At 55.0% G+C, this 17291-nt stretch overlaps 1 protein-coding gene across 2 annotated transcripts in view; it reads right to left on the reverse strand.

The window, feature by feature from the left end:
• Cntfr (ciliary neurotrophic factor receptor) overlaps nucleotides 1-13347 on the reverse strand; it is a 38125-nt gene extending 24778 nt beyond the window's left edge. Inside the window, exon 1 of one of the 2 annotated variants that reach the window (XM_051187582.1) lies at nucleotides 13008-13347. In XM_051187582.1, the coding sequence (XP_051043539.1) occupies nucleotides 13008-13340 (333 nt within the window). In that variant the 5' untranslated portion in view covers nucleotides 13341-13347. Of the gene's footprint in view, nucleotides 1-1431; nucleotides 1705-13007 lie in introns of those variants that run through there. The other variant, XM_051187583.1, reaches the window with a different exon arrangement.
• Nucleotides 13348-17291: the final 3944 nt, after the last annotated feature.

Here is a 17291-nt window from a genome sequence, read left to right on the forward strand (position 1 = left end):
AATGGGAAATACACAGACCGTCACACATATTGGAACCTGGATGTGCTTGAGCCAAGGACATAAAGCCGAGTGGCTGAAGTCAGGAAGTGAAAGGGAGGAGAAGATTCCCATCTTTAAAAGGTGAAGAACAACAATTATTTCCCAGTCAGATCCCTCTTCCTCCAACCCTGTTCTCAACAACATTATGGGATAGAGGAGGATCCAGGGGTGAGAAAGATGGTGGCATTGGCAACAGCAGGTACTAGAAAAACCCCTTGGACTCTCCTGCCTCCCTGGTTTCTTTCTCCCTACTAAGGAACAACAGGTCTTACTCTAATGACCCCACCCACCCTGCTCTGTGCTCCTTACCTTACCTGTCTTGTCTCTAAGGCGTCCTAGCAGCCCTCCATGAGATGGAGGCCAGGGGAAGGAAGGGCATGAACACATCTTTACTTGAATAATCACACCCAAGCCTTGTCATCACTGTCAGGGGCCCAAAGAGAGATGGAGATGGGTGCCCCGCAGCGGACAAAGTAGATGCTGACCCACCTAACCACGTTTGTACACAGGAGTCCTAAAGTGTCACAGGAGCTGACACTAGATCCTAGGCAGAATGGAATCCAGGCTGAGCTGACTGGGGATGCTTCCGACATTCTTAGCACTTGCCACTCTAGTTGTGACCCTGAGGCTTGCATCCCACGTAGAGCCTGCTATGCTCCCGGACTAGACATGACAGCAAACACCAGAACAAACATAAGGAGACTAGCCAGGCAGGGGCAACCCCACAAAGGCCAGGTGGTCCCAAATTGAGGAGAGCAGAAGTCAGGCACAAAAGAGTCGGGCAGTGGGGTACAACGATGCCAGGTGACAGCGCCCCAAAGAAGGTAGGCACTGGGGCCAAATGAAGACAAGTCCTAGGGACTACAGTGAGCTGGAGGTGTGGACAAATGAGGCCAGGCACTGGGGACTACAGTGAGCTGGAGGTGTGGACGAATGAAGCCAGGCTTCGGGGATCAAATGAAACTAGGCAAGAGGCCCACAGGATGTGAGAGAAGAGAGATATCAGGAACTCATCCCCTGTCTAGATGTCACCCCCACATCCTAGGCCTCCCTCTCGGTAACCCCCTCCCCCCAGGCCGATGGACACAGCCAGAGCCCCCTCCCCTCTCAGAGGCCTGGTCCGCCTGCAGCCAATGGGCCCCGGCCCCATCCCTGAGACCTCAGGAAGTCCCAGTCCCTCCCACCGGCTGCTGAGGCAGGGGGGCTGGGGAGAAAGCGCAGAGAAGAGAGACAGCTTGGCAGGGGGAGCGCCGAGCAGCCGTGGGGGGCGGGGGCCGAGGAAGGAGCGGGAAGCGCCGCGGCGGGCTGGCGGGCTGGCGCGGGCGGGGGCGTCTCCGCCGCGGCGGGGCGGCGGGGTGACAAGTTCTCGGCCCCGCGGCCGCGCGCACTGACCTGGGTCCCCGCGCAGGCGCCCGGCCGGTGCTCGGCGCTCCGTGGGTCCGCCCCGCAGCCTGCGGGCATCGGTCCCCGGGGCTTCCCCACCCCCGAGGGGCCGGGCAGCAGCACCACGGCCGCGCCGGAGCCAGTGGGCGAACGAGAGGGCGAGAGGGCGAGCGGGGCGGCGAGCGGGCCGGGAGGGGGAGGCAGCGCGCCGGGAGCCGAGCGAACGAGCCGAGGCAGCGAGTGAGGGACGGCATGCAGTGAGGTCATCCTTTGAATCTAATTGTCTGAGTCAGGAGGAGATGTGGCACTTGATGCTGGGGGAGGGGTGGGGAGGGGACCCTCGGCACAACCGGGGATGGAGGGCCCCGCTCCTCCCAACTCGCGGCGTCGATGTGGGGCTCGGGACTGACCCCTGCTGCCCGGGTATCAGCTACCCAGGAGACGCGCAACTCGGTTCCAGCCCAGAGCCACCTTCCTATTCTCTTGGGAGTGATGGGGACCTGCCCAAGCCTGGGTCATCTTCCGCATTTTTTAGGAAATGGCAAACACCCCCACTCCCAGTCACAATTCTGCCCTCGTAGAAGGGGAGACTTCAACCTTCATCCTGTCTTCCACATTGTCTCCGCACTTCAGGAAAATGGGCCTGGAACTCTTCCCTCAAGTTAACTACCTGCACTGGGAATCTGGTCGAGTGGATATATTGAGCCCTATTCACTGCTTTGCTCTCTGGGAAGGGCAGTGCAAAGGCCACCAGACTTCCACCCGCACCCCCAGAACACACGCACACGCACACACACACACACACACACACACACACACACACACACCTTGATCTACTTGCCCAAGCCTCATTCAGGACGGCCAAGCAGGGCCAATCTCCTGGGGTACCAGAAAGCTAACCAAAGGACTCAGCTACTCAGATCGTTGCAGGGCAAGTCAGCAACTAGGCCTTGCTTGGGCTGGTCAGGCTCGCACGCCCATGCACATACACGTACACAGGACATGAACACATTTGCACACACTGGCACGGGGAAGGACCAGGCGGCAGGGGATGCTCACCAAGGGCCACATGCCCCTCCCCTCGCCCCCGTGGGGGATGGGTGATAAATATTTAAGGGGCTTTTAGCTCAGAAGGGGCTGAAGCCGGGGGAGGGAGGGGGATCCACGCTGCCTGATTAATGGGGTTACAGGCTTGGATCAATCTGTCCGCCTGCCGCTCCCTCCTTCCCCCCTCCTCCCTCCCTCCGCCTAATGCGCTTTATCAGGAGACGTTTTTCTGACTTGGCAGCGTCGGGCGTTTTAAATAGACCCATTTAGAGCTCGGGTTGGGGGAGAAGAAGGGGGAGGTGGAGTGAGACAGAGATTGAGACAGGCAGGGAGACAGAGACAAATAGGGAGAGAGACGCCCGGAAGAGAGAGACAGGGAGAGAGAGAGAGAGAGAGAGAGAGAGAGAGAGAGAGAGAGAGAGAGAGAGAGAGGAGCAGATGCAGAAAACTGAAGGGGGAGACTGAGGGTAAGACTCCTGTGGAGGCTGAGATGCAGAGAGGTGATGGAGGCCAAAGCAAAGGTGGGGGCTGCAGACAGAAACAAACACAGAAAGACAGAGGAAAGCAGGCACCAGCGCCGACGGAAACCCAGAGAGAGGCTCCCTGCAAGGGCTGAGTGCTAGCCTGGGAGACGACAGATATCTTTTATTTCCAAAAACAGTTTTTCATCCACTTTGTTAAATTAAAAAGCTGTTTTTAAAGTGGCGCTGGAGGTGCTGCTGGGGGAGGTGGACAGGACTGCCAAGCCCTCCCTCCTCAGCCTGGCGGCAGAAGCTGCTTCAGCCTGAGCCCCTGGGGTGTCTCCAGCTCCCCTGCTCTCTGCGATCCTCTGAGATCCCCAGGGACAGGGTCAGGGCATCTGAGCTACTGTTCACTGGCAGGAAGTCCTTCCTGCTGTCTGGCCTCAGTCCCTCTTGCTTCGGGAGCTCATCCTAGCACCACCCTCTCTCTTCTCAAGGCTCTCTTCTAGCTTCCTACAGTGCTCCCAACTAGGAGGGGGTGGGAATTATGTACTCTTATGGCTCAGCAGCCTGTTGTCCTAACATCAGAGTCCCAGGTACACCCCAATAAGTATCCCCTGTTATTCTGTACAGCCATTTCCTTCCATTTTGAACTGCTAACACAGACCCCACCCATGGATCCTAGCACTACAGCTAACTCTTCTTCCTTCCTCTTCTGGACCCCTGACCATCTAAGGCCCTGGACTGTAGTGAACAAACATCCCGCAACACTGGGATACCCCACTTAACAACATGTTCTCTTAGTTTTGAAGGGTTGGTATCTGCTCCCACACACACACACACACAACACCCCCTCCCAACCCCGAGCCCCAAGCCGGGAAAATGGCCAGTCAGTTTGGGACCCAAGATGAAAAGCCCAGCCGGCCTTTGTGGGCCTCTGGCCTTTGTGGGCCTTTGGCGGGTTTTGGACAATAGGCCCTTCCGTTCCGCTCCAGTACCTCGATTCCTCAGATGCCCCCACCCCGGGGCTGCCAATCCAGGGCCTTGCCTGGCTTGAATGAGAGGCAAGGGCAGTCAGGTCTAGCCCCATTGCTAGCCCCAGAAGATTTTGGGCCTTCCCACCTGCCATTCTACCTCCTGCAAGCTCAGTTGCTCGCCTAGAGCCAGGGATGTTTTCAGGAGCACAGAGGGAAGTGGAAGGCACAGAAACAGCAACACCAGAAAGTCCCTAAATCTGGCATTCATCTCCCTTCATGGGGAAGTGTATCCTGACCTGGTGTTGCCCTTTCCTGTGTGACAGGGGATAGTCTCTTTCCTTCTCTTGGTCTAACACGGACGGGGGGGGCGTGAAGAGCCTCAAGCCCACAGCCTCAGGAGGAATTGAAGGAGGGGATCTCAGCCTTTCGCTCATGGTCTCCAGCCCAGGGCACCTGCCTGAGGCCCCAAGGGTGACCCACTCACTCTCAGCACCTACCTTTATATCACCAGATGTACTCCAAGCACATCAATGTTACCCTTCTCTCCAGGCCAAACTCTTCCCGGGGCTTCCAAACCCAAGAGGGCAAGACGATGTGACAAGGCTGGGTTCTAGAAGGGCAAAGGGCATATATCAGGTCACAGGGAAGCCACAGGTCTTAGTGAGCTCATTCCATCCTCATACTGAAGGAGAGACTGGCCATCTCAGTGTTCTCATCTGTGAATTGGAAACAGAGTTACCTTGGAGCAATGTTTTAATGATTCAGCACAAAAATGTAACTGGAGGACTTAGGATGTCTGCTGAACCAAGAGCCTTAGTGGTTGCTAGTGGATGAGGTATGGATGTATACAGCTCAGTGAGACCATGTACCTAGGATGGGATCCCCAGAACTGCCCCCCAAAAGCTAGCTGTTATTATCATGTATCTGCAAGAAGCAAATATGCCTGGAAGAAAAAAAAAAAAACAGTATAGTGTTCCTTGGCCACTTCCCCACCGACTTAAGTTCTAAACCACAGGGACAAATAAAGGGCACAAGATAGGCCTGACACCACTCATAGATACATACCACAAATTCCCACACAAGCTGGGCTCAGACAGAAGTGCCTCCGTCTCTCTCTCCCTCTCCTTCTCTCTCTCACACACACACACATACACGGAGTGGGCATCAGCACCCACCATTGTGATACCCTCCCCATCCCCACTACAACTTGTTGAGCATCTATCATGAGCCAGGGGATGTTAATTTCATCTGCAACATCCCCTTTTGGTGACCTCTCTATGAGACAGGTGTTAATAGTCTCGACACTTCGTAGCTAAAACAACCTGACATTCAAAGATGTTAAATAACTTGTATACAAGACTGTAGAACTGATCACTCCTGGAGCCTAGAATGGAATCAGCACCCACTTCCAAAGCCTGCCTTCCACCAGTCTGCCTCTGTAGCTCCTACCCACTTACATGGTGCTTTTCCAGTGATACGGACAGCTAGGATTATTTCTTCATTTTTGGAGTACTGGGGAACCTGTGCTAGTACACTCTCTGAGCTGACCCTGTAGCCTATCAGCTAAAAACTGATTAGGTCCATGGCTCAGAAGACTTTATATTAAGTCCTTAACTGACTTCTGACTTCTCACGATGTACACCAGGCTGGTCTAAAACTCAAGAGATCTCGATGCCTCTGCCTCCAAAGTTCTGAAAAGCATGTCTCACCACCATACCCAGCTTAATTTACATATATTCTTCCTTTTTTTAGTTTTTGGTTTTTCAAGACACGGTTTCTCTGTGTAGCCCCGGAACTCACTTTGTAGACTAGGGTGGCCTCAAACACAGAGATCTACCTGCCTCTGCCTCCTGAGTGCTGGGATTAAAGGCATGTACCATCACCGCCCAGCATTCTTCATTTCTTTATAGAGTTATTTGTTTTATCACTTTATGTGTATGAGTATTTTGCCCACATGTATGCACCTCACATGAGTGTGTGGTACCCTTGGAGGTCAGAAGAGGCAAGTTGAATGCCCCAGGACTGGAGTTACAGAGTTACATGAGCTGCCTGGGTCCTGGGTCTTTTGTGAGAGCAACAATGCTTTTAATAACCACCGAGTCATCTCTCCAGCCCTGTCATGTGTGTGCATGCGCCTAAGTATATGTATATGTACCACATGCAGGAGGCTGCAGAAGTCGCAGAGGCATCAGGTTCCCTTACTGGTAGCTATAAGCCATGTGGGTGCTGGGACCCACACCCGTGTCCTCTGCAAGAGCAAGAAGTGCTGTTCGCCACCGGGTCATCTCTTACTTTATATTTTTGTGCTGAATCATCAAAACAACATTCTGAGATAACCTTACTTTTATTTTGTAATGAGAACCCTGAGACAGCAAAAGCAGCTTGTCCCAAATGACATAACTGGCCACTGGCAAGGGTCTTGGGAGTTCAGGGTTATCGAAAAGCTTCCATGAAATCTAGCCACTCAATAGACCCCTCACCTTCCACAAATCCCCATGAGATATTCAGGGTCTGACTGCTTCCTCAACAGGTCCCAGAGTAAATCACCAAAGGTATGATTAGGGGCCTAAATGTGCGCTCATGAGAAAGGAAAGGGACTCTGTCATGGAAGCCTGCCCAGAAACCAAAAACATCACTAACCAGAAAAGGCCAGTAACTAAAACAGTGTGTTAGAGAGACAGGCTGGCTGGTGGTGACAGATACCAACACACCAAGACACAGGCCTGAAGAGAGGGAGATGGAAGGGAAGACAGGCATACATCAAGCCAAAGAATGACAGGTAGCTTGACAAAGAGACAATAGCAGTAGAGAGGGGACAGGACAGGCTAACATGAAAACACCGACAAATACACACTGATATGCAGACACATAGACGAATATAGAACCATCTGACCTTCACAAGAAAGAAAAAAAAGTAGCAGCAGCAAGCTAGGCTCAAGCTGTGTGTGGCATGTATGTGCGTGTGCGTGTTGGGGGAAGCATGCAGTATCGCTACGCACATTACACCAGCTGCTTCCAGCAATTTCATCTGATTAATAATAAATGCCCTGTAATTACAGCTGCTCCCCCAGCCCTTCTTCCTGTTTTTTGTCAGCTGCCGCCAGGCCAGCCCCCTCCCTCCCCAGCATGGACCCCATGACCCTCTCCATCCTCACCTGCAGCTTTCTAGGAGACTGAGAGAATGTGAGCTGACAGGCCAGATTCCCGCTCTGCAGGGGGGCTACCCATCTCTCTATCTTGGATGAATGCCCTTAGGTGCCAAGCAAGATGTCATCTCACTTAGTTTCACTCACACCCCTCCCCCACCACCTGTGTATAACCCTGATGTTAATATGGCCAAGGGGCCCAGGCCTGAGAAGCAGGCAGGTTGCCTACCATCACTCTCCCGCTCAAAGATGTCACCACCTACAGCCGCCTTAACCTTGGAAACTCAGAAGGCTCAAAGGAAAAAGGTACCAGGACAAGAGACCTCCCCCCCCCACTCCAATTCTAAACATCCCAGGCTCTGCCCACTTGTACACCCTCCAGCTTTGGATACTGGGTGGCTCTGGCTCCCCATTCCTCAGTACCCCCCTTGTCTCCCCCCCACCTCCTCCCAGGCCTCCTACCCTAAACCTCCAGCATCTCTATCAGAATCAGCTGCCGGTCTGAGCTGATCTGTTTCTAATCGCTGGGGCCTGGTTCACGCTTGCCCCCCCCACCCCAATATTGATTCCATTATTTGGAGAGACATTGACGTCAGGGACCTGGATAGGTGCCAAAACCGCCTTCTCTCCAGGCCTGGGCCAGGGCCCAGGCCCCCCCCCCATCCTTCGATTTCACGGAGGGGCCTGGAAAGGTCAGCTCACGGGGCCAAGGTCACGTGGCATCTGCCTTCTGATACGGGACTCCTCTTGCCTTTTTTGGGGACCACCATGCAGTGTAGTTCCTCCGCCTGAGGAGAGGGCCCACACAAAGGCCTGAGGTCAGAAGTGAGGTAGAAGTCTACAAAAGGGGGTCTTAAAGCCCGTGCTGGAACTCAATGCAGAGAGGGATAGGGATGGGCAGTGGCTCAGAAGAGGGCACTTAGGGAAGATTCTGTTTACTTACCACACACTTGCTGGGAACTTGAAAAAGGTGCCTACTGACTACTTGATTTTAGTTCTGATGTCTGATGCTCTTAGCCTGCTGAGGAGGAAACCCTACATACATTGTTTAGGGTCACCAATTGCCCTGAATGCTGCCATAATTTGACTAATCCGCACAACAACTGATTTCATAAACTTGCTCTGTACAAATCAAAGGCTCTGTCCCTCCTGCATTTCCCACCCAAGCTGGTCTTGTTTCTCCACTCTCACACTCATCGGTCCGGGCTGTTCCTAGGAGGCTCTCACTGTGGTGTGGCTGTGTGAGCCTCTTTCCTCTCTCCAACCAAGGTACAGTCATGCCACACAGGCCACCACCAGTAACCCAGGATCTGGAGAACTGACTTATTTCTAAGGTCCAAACCTGTGTTCTCAGACATTAATAACTGATACGGACAGCCCACCCTGCCTGAAGCAGCTACCCTGCTTCAGATCTGAGTTTTGGTGACTCGGATGTGTACCTTCCACACTATTGGTGAATAAAGACTCCCACAATCAAAAAAGTCGCCAGTGTGGAGAGGGGGCAGAGTGACCTCCAATTCATGCCTCAGGACCAGGTTACCTCCTGCTGTTCTCATCGAGACCTAATGAAAAAGGTGTCTAATTTCTGCCCTCACTCTTTGCCTCACTCTTGCAAGTCACTCACAGACCTTCTGATCCGAAGACGGGTACAAATAGGAGTTGTTGGGCCTCAAACTTTAAACTCTAAACTCTCCCCACAATCATGCCTCAGCATTTATTGGGAATCTACTTTCTGCCAAGCACTGGAAATACATACAGTCCTGCCCACAAGAAGCACCTTGTCTGATGGAAGAGAAAAGGCATCTTTCTCCTATTATATACTCCATCTATGTTACAGGCAGGTACAGGCAGACCCAGAACCCACCGCTCACAGGCAACACTACTGTCTTGCTGAGCTACACAAGGAAAGAACACGTGGGGACTGCTCTGGGTCTTCAGAAATCTGCCCCACAGGTTCTTGGGCTCTCCAGCACAAGCCCAATACACACATGGGCCCTGATAAGTCATCACCATAGTCTAACTTCAATTGCTTCTGCTGTAGCCTTAGTCCCAGCTTCTAGGAGCTCGTTCCCTACAGTGGCAGGGTCTACCCTGCCTACCTCCCACATCTGTTCCAGTCCCTCCTTTCACCCTTTGGCAGCCAGAGCTGCTGCCTCTGGTGACCCCCGACCCAACACAGTTCCATACTTCATCGGCTCCCTTTGCCTATTGCAAAAATAAAGGGGGACATTGACCCCTTGTTCTCCATCCATACCCTCCTCACAGGAAACTAGAGCCCATGTGGGTGTGGTCACCCAGGGCCACAGGAGTTCCCCCACCCACAGTGGGTCTGGAGGAGGGGTCAGTTCTTTTCAGCCTTTTTGCTTTCTGGGACCCCCCTCCCCAAACCAGGCACACATGGTTCCCCCCCAACCGATCTGCATTTCAAAGAAAATCCACTCCATATGTTTCCGATTCATTTACACTTCAACTCGCCATGGGGGGGCAGAGAGCAGGACGCCTTGCCTCCAAGCCCCCTCCCCCCATAAGGGGGCTGGAGAGCATGTGTCCAAAGGGACACATCTTTCAAGGCTAAGGAGCAGTTAAAGCCTGACCACCTCAGTCTGATGTGGCCTTTCCAACCTCCTAGAGGTTGGGGGTGGTATGCCTCACGTGGTCCCACCCACTAGTCTCCACAGTGGGCTTGTGAAGTCCAGGGCCATTTCTCTAAGGCAGGTAAAGTCCCAGGGCTGGTTGCCTCCCAGACTTCCTAGGGCTACTGTTCTTTCAGGGAGCAAGGGTGGGTGGGTATTCCTGAGTAAACACTGGGGCCATGAGACATCACAAGGCCCCTAACCTCCATCTAGCACAGTTGGGTAGAGGAGCTCTTCCCTCTTAGCATCACAAATGCAACACCTGGGAACTGTTGCTCTCCACCCCCAAGGATGAGTGGGTTGAGGGGAGGGATGTCTTGGGAGGATGAGAGCCTCATTTGCCCCTACCTGGACCTGACCCTTTCTGCCATGGAAGCGGTGCCCACAACTATTTAAAGAGTGTGTGCATGACACATTGAGAAATCTGTCGGTTCACTAACCCCTGTACCAACAAACCACTCTTCTGCCAAGGGCTGGTTGGCTGTGGAAGGCTGGTAGGGAGGCTCTACCACTCTGAGCACAGCCTGAGTGAAGGAAGAGACAACCAAATGTATACCCCACCTTTATCCAGCCTTTACCAGGACAGCTCTCTGTTCTTCCTCTCCATTGCCCTGACACAGCTCCACAACCCAGAGAAAAACATGAGCGCTTGAGACTGAGTGTTAAGTTCTCTGCAGCACTGCGGACACCACGGTCTTACTGTGGGTCTGACTGTGAGCCACAGGGCAGAAGTATGAGTTCCGTGTAAGCACGGGCCTCCAATGCCAGCCAGCGTGGGAATTGTGTGATCCAAGTGTGGGTTTCTTTTGTTTGTTTGGTTCTCTAGCAGTGCTGGAGGCCCAAGAAAGATGGATGTATGAACTAAGGTCCTGAGGTGTGCTTGACTGTAGGTTCCCGGGTGTCTCTGTGTGTGTGTGTGTGTGTGTGTGTGTGTGTGTGTGTGTGTGTGTAAGTGGGCTCAGGAACTGAAATGACTTTGAGTCCTAGGAGCCCCAAACAGTTAAACAGTATGAGGCCTTTGTGGGTGTGAATCCAAGCTTCCCTTTTTAAGTATGAATGTTAACCCCACAGTGCCTCTGTAAATCCAAGTGTTTTGGAATCCCAGTGTTCTAGTCTACTTGATCACAGGAGAGGAGAATCTATAATGTGGGCACTCGAGTTCTATTATGAGTCTGAGTAGGAACTGTCAGAAGCCGGGTGTGAATCACAGGATCTCATGAGTCTGAAGGTAGGAGTTCAAGGTTATCCCCCTGAGTCCAACCTTTCAATTCCCCATGTGAATCTAGTGTGAACCAGAGGTCCTCATATGACTCTACCTAAGTGTTGTTGGATCTGAGCACAAGTCCCATTTGTAGAGATGTAAGTCACAGACAGCATGTGAGCCTGAATGGAAATACAGTGTCCCAAAAGAGTCCTTGAGTTCAAATATGAGCCCTGGTTGTTGTTTCCCCCCAGCCCCCCACCCCTGCCCCATGCCAAGACAGGGATTCTCTGTGTAGCCCTGGCTGTCCTGGAACTAGCCTTGTAGACCAGGCTGGCCTAGAACTCAGAGGTCCGCCTGCCTCTGCTGGGATTGAAGGCATGCGTCACTATGCCTGGCTGGGCCCCATGTTCTTTATGTGAGTTTTAATGTGAGCCTCTAGTCTCAGTGTGGCAGTATCTCTGAATAAAAGTGTCAATCTGAGGAAGCTCCGTGGTCTTAATAGGAGTCAGAGTACCAATCCTGGAGCCCCAGGAAGCTTCCCTGTGGGCCAGCTCCAAGCTTCAACACAAACCTGTGAGCTAAAGGAAAGAGATGTGCAAGTATGAGCCCCAAATGAGAGCAGACCCCAGGAAGGACGTGTACATCTGAATGTGAAGCCCACCATCCTGGTGTAATTGTGAGTGCAAGCCCCTGAGTGTAATCCCCAAGTCTCTGGAATGAGTTTAAGTGTTCCAGTGTGAATCTGAGTGTGAATTCCAGAGCCCCAGGAAGTCTTGAGTGTGAACTTTAAACTCTTAGTCTTTGGGTAGACTCAGAGTCCCAACTGGAGTATCAATTCTGACAGGGTCTGAACCTTTAGCTCCATCTTAATCCTTCCTAGAGCTGCAGGAACAGACAGAAAGGATTTGTGTGGGCTGTGAGAGTGAAAACAGGGGCACAATATGAAACTCACCGTTGGAGTCAACTACCAGATGCAAGATTGCCCTGCATATCCATGGATATCCGATTGGTCAAGCCCCATGCAATGACAGATACCCAGGTTTAGATGTACAAAAAATACACCCTATGTTTCAGACCTCAGGACACACAAGAGTTGACTGATGCACAAACACACTCAGTATTCCCAACTCTTACCACCTCGGTGAGCACAGCACACAAGCACACAAATGCATCCTATGAAACAGACACAAATATATCACAGGCAAAACAACTTGTGTTAAAGACACAGAGCATACAGATACACACCCAGTGCTGCCGACAAGGTAAGGGGCCAGACTCGCGTGCACATACACATGCATACATGCGAGGGTGAGGGGGATGAATGCTCAAATAGAGAGACTAGACAGAAAGAAAGAAAATCCTGAATTTTCAACAAGGCGTGAAATAGTCCTGCCCGCCTGAAGCTACTGGAGGGGGGAGGGGGCCCAGGGAACCAGCGAGCTAGACGCTGGAGAAGCTCGGCAGAGGAGAGGAGTCGAGGAGAGCTGTCCGTCTGTTGACCTCCCCTCCGCCCAGCCCCCCACGCACAGGGAGATACACTCTCTGTACAACCTGGGGACAACCAGGCGCACCGGAGGAGGCACACATGGGGAGACTCACAAAAGAGATACTTGGAGGGTACGCCACAGGCTAGGACTCACACGAACCAGAGGACTTACAAAGAGACACACTGGAGGGGACCCATTGCGTGGAGATACATTCAGACGGACTCACGAGAAAACCTCAGGCAGGATCACACCGACACACACACACACACACACAACACGCACGGATTCACAGGGGTACCCGGGTACTGGCAAAAGCGCAGCCATCCTTTTACACTCCCGGGCACTCTGAAGTCCAGATTTTTTTTTTTTTTTTCTTTTCTCTCCCCGAGAAAGAGGGAGGCCACTGCGATTCCCCAGCTCTGGAATTTTCCCAGACCCCGCGCGTGCTGCTCAAGGGTGGGAAGAACAGGGACACTAGGACCAACCGCCCCGGCCACCTCCCTCCAGCCGATTGCCCAGCTTCACCACCACCACCACGCCCAACCCCTGGCGCGCCCGGACGTGGGGGGCTGCTGCTCGTGCGCCCTCGCCCCCGAGTTTGCGGGCAAAGTTTCTGGTGAACTTTCCTACCTCCTCCGATAGCGGGGCCCACGCGTGTCCCCTCGCTGTCTCTACCCGCGCGCGCGAGGGCCGCGGGTCTGTCCGCCCGAGCGTTCGAGGGTCTAGCCTCGCGCAGACGGCCACGGAACACTCACTCGCCCTCGGGCCACCCGGGCTCCGCGCCGCGCCCTTCGGCAGCCGCAGGCAGGGAGCGAGGCAGGAGCGCGGAGCGAGCACCGCGGCCGGATCCCACTGCCGAACCCCGCGCCGCGCCGGCTGCAGCCGCCGCCTCCACTGCCGCCGCCGCCGCCGCCGCCCGCTCTGCACCGGCTCCTCGGCTCTCCGCGGCTTTAACCCCCCCATCCTCCTCCCTCCCTCGCGCGCTCCCTCCCTCCTTCCCTCGCCCATGTGACCGCGGGCGCCCGCTCGGCCGCGCGCGCCCTTGCTCCCCTCCCCCTCTCGCCTTGTCTCCCTGCGCCTCCGCGGCAGCGCGCCACGACCCCCCTCCCCGCCTCGGCCCCCGCGCGCCCCCGCCTCGGCACGTTCCCGCGCCTGGCACGCGCGGCACGCTCCCGGGGGGCACGCTCGCCCGCGCAGGCCTGTGAGCCCCCACTCCCACTCGCCCCGCGCAAGCAGGCGCCCTACCCCCCGCTGGCACGCTCGCCCGCACTGGCACGCGTGGCCCCCTCGCGTTCGCCCTTTCTCCGGCGCGCCCTCAGGACGGCTAAGGACCCCGTGCTTCACGCGCAGCCCGGGCCGCGGGTCTCGCAAACGCGCGCGCACACACCCACACCCACTCCGCCCGCCCGCTCTCCTAGGGCGGCCGGGCGCGCACCCACCCCCGGGATCGCTCAGCACACCCTCAGCGATGGCCAGGTCTCTCCTGCACACACTCTTGTCCGTTCTGATCTTCGGTGTCTCGCACCCACACTCTGGCACACCCAGAATCAACTCCGGGGTCCTTCTAGCATCTCCGAGAGGAGTACGAGGCAGAGCCCCCCAGTGCCCATTAAACCAGCCCTCTCACTCCTCCCCTGTTCCTACGGCCCCATCAGCGACCTCCCTCCTAGTCCCTCGTCTGGGGGGGGGGTGTTTAGCGGGCGTTACGCTCCCGTGACTTGAAATGGACCAGGATGGATGCCCAGGCCCTTGTCATTGCCACTACTCTCGTCCTCCATCCCCGGGACACCGGGCCTGGAGAGCAGCCTCCATGAAAGGGGTAGGGAGGCTGTGACTTAACTGCCTGATCGGACAGTTCCAGAGCAGGGTATACATACCCCTCTGCTAGCTGAGCTTGGCTCTGGCATCCCAACCCCCTACCCCCTCAGCCTGGGTCGCGGGGGCGGGCCCAGGGTGTTCACATCACAGGACTTAGGCCTCTGTTCTGGCTACAATATGGGAGATTAAGGTTAGACAACCTGATCGACTTCTGAGGCCGCACGAAAGTGCAATAGAAAAAGGCATGCCGGAGGGAGAGAGGTCCACCCCTTTGGATTTTTCAACTGGCCTTTGACCCATAATCCCTGGGCCTTGCCCCTCCGGGGAACTGTTCCCGGCTGAGGGCTAGGGGAGGGAAATATCTCGCTGTTTCTTCACACCCTTCCCCAGCAGGCTGTCTACAGCTCCCGGGCCCTTTCCCAACAAATGCCTCAGAGACTATTGCAGAGGAAAAACCTTCCCGCCACTGCTGGGGCTTTCTCTTCCACGGCTCCACCATGCCGCAGATTGAACAAGGAAGCGCTGAAGCTCAGAGAGGTTTGGCCAGGCTTTAAGGACACACAGCGACATAGACGAGGTCAGCTGTGTCAGAACATAACCACCAGCAGCAGATGTTCTCTAACTGACTTCTGGGCCCACTTCAGGTCCCCAGGCTACAGACCCTCATAAGGTAGTGGGCTGAGCGAAGGAGCGCAGGAGGTGCGGCGAAATGGAGCCATTGGGGATGGGGACACACACAAGAATGTCTTTCTGTGCTGGTGGTAGGCCTGGATCAGGTTAGGTCCCTGAGAAGGGGCTAATGCTGACGGGCCCATGCGCTCACATCAGGCTGGGGACAGGCAGACAAAAGGGCACGGAGATCGGCGGGTCCTGAGTAGGCCGATCTTGCTTTTCAGATAATCCTTCAGGTTGAGGGCAGTCAGGAATTACGGCCCGACAAACGTCCCCAAACGACACCAGGGCACAAGAAGGCTGCCGTCATCACTGCCGCAGCCACATGGTGCGGATCAGGGTTCGCACCAGACGTCACGAGTCCAGGAATACGACGGAATGTGGGGGAGGACGAGGAGGGACACACGTCGGACCCGGGGTGGTAGTAGTGGGGGATGTCTGTCGGCTGGCAGCTCCTGGAGCGGGACCAGCAACCGCGCTCGCTTCCCCGGGGCCGCAGCGACATCTGGCGGACAGAGCGGGGTATGCGTTTTCGGGCTGAGACCCCGGCTCGGCGCCGAGGCCTTAAGGACCTACAGAACAAGTGAGGGTCTATCCTTTCCATCTTGTGATCGCCTACCTCAGAACCCAGGATTTTCCCACTGAGCCGGACCAACAGCGTACTGGTGGCTTTTGCTCTTGCCGTTTCGATTTCCCTATCTACTCTGCTTCCTCAGCCTTATTAAAGCCCAAGGGTCTACCCACCAACAATCAGCCACTTAGACAGTCCTTCACCTCTGGCTGCATCCCCTTCCCTGCTCTCCTGGAAAGAGGGTTGGCAGCCCCATCTCCCTGCCAGCCTGTTTGCTTAACGCAGTGCTCTTACAGACACCTTCACTCAAACCCTATCTCAGATGAGTAACTGCCGCCCGGTTTTCACCACCTGCCTCACCAGTGACAGAGTGGCAGGAAGTCATACTCCCCCAATAATGGGGGTTCCCGCCCTGGGGTTTTATAAAACCCCTATGTGGGAGGGAGCACCGTGGACAGACTTCACCCTCCAGGCAGGGTGAACTAAACTGAACCCCCTACCCTTGGAGTTAACTGTGCCATCTCCGGCCTTTAGGCTGCAATGACCCTTTCCCATTTGTATTGATCTGTCTCCAGGAAGGAAAGCTACTTCTAACCAGTTAAACACCAGAAGGTTCCACAGTGAGGCTCACACTAGCTGCCTTAAAAGCACCAAACACGGGGTCACATCAAGTCACACACCCAGCCTCTCACTATGGTCCATGAGGAATCATGGGACCCTTGCTTGGCTAGCTAGGAGCTTGAGGTCCGGGAAGAATGGGACTGAACCTGAGTTGCACATCTATACACACTCAAGGCACAGCTATAGTACGCTGCGTGTCACACAGGCACACACTCAGTCACACACGCTCTCAATCACACTGGGGTTGGCGGGTCGGGGCGGGCTCTGGGAGGCAGTTACGTAAACGCCCTCGCAGCCCCCCCTCACTCCCCCTTACCCCCCCTGCTTCCTTGCACAGTGCCAGCGCCCGGGGCGGCTTGGCCGGGGCCCGGGAACAGCTCGGCCTCGCGGAGGCTCCAGGCGCCGAGAAACCCGATCCCGACACAGCCCGGGGCCGAGCCAGGGAGGGGGGCCCAGAGCCCCCCCAAGTCAGGGACCAGCCCAGCCACCTCCATGGGCAACTCACCGTCCCCGTCCCCCCCACCCCACCCCAGTCCCGAAACAGGTCCAGCACCATCTTGGGACGGCACCTGGGGCGCACTCACATCAACCCCCTCCTGGAATCCTATCGTGGAGACCGCTGCCTCTCTGGGCCCTGACCCTTCCAATCTGTAGTTATCACAAAAGGGCAAGCATTCTCTGAAGGTGGGGCCCCAGGAACCAAGCTAAGCATTCAAATTGAAAATCACTCAGGTTCCCTGGAACCACCTTCCCTTCCCTCCCTACTAGAGGAGCCCTTAAATCCACACTGATAGGGGAGGGGGCTTCCCCTGCTGCCCCAAGATCACATCAGGTTTGTGTGTGTGTGTGTGTGTGTTTTGTTTTTACCTATCAGATTATCAATTCCAACACACCCTATCAAAATTCCAAATTATTCAATAGGCCCAGGCCTCTTTCTTCCCTCCCATCAGGAAGTTCTAACTCCAGTCTAATCACAGTCCCTCCTGCTTCTCTAAGAAGGAATTCTGAGGACAGATGGGAGCTTTGGGCATCAAATCCCTGGAAGAAGGAAGGATTAAGGCCTAGGAACCCCAGGAAGTCTGAGATCTGAATGGAGGGCTGAGGCAGCCCTTGTTAGGTTCTTCCCTGCAGCCCTCACCCTGCCCTGCAGCCTCAGGCTCTATTTTTCACAATAGCGTTTGAGTGTCCGATTGGGCTGTCCAGACCCAAGAAGAAAGGGAATTTCCCCCCAT

The sequence above is a fragment of the Phodopus roborovskii genome, unplaced genomic scaffold, assembly GCF_943737965.1.
Source record: "Phodopus roborovskii unplaced genomic scaffold, PHOROB, whole genome shotgun sequence".
NCBI lineage: Eukaryota > Metazoa > Chordata > Mammalia > Rodentia > Cricetidae > Phodopus > Phodopus roborovskii.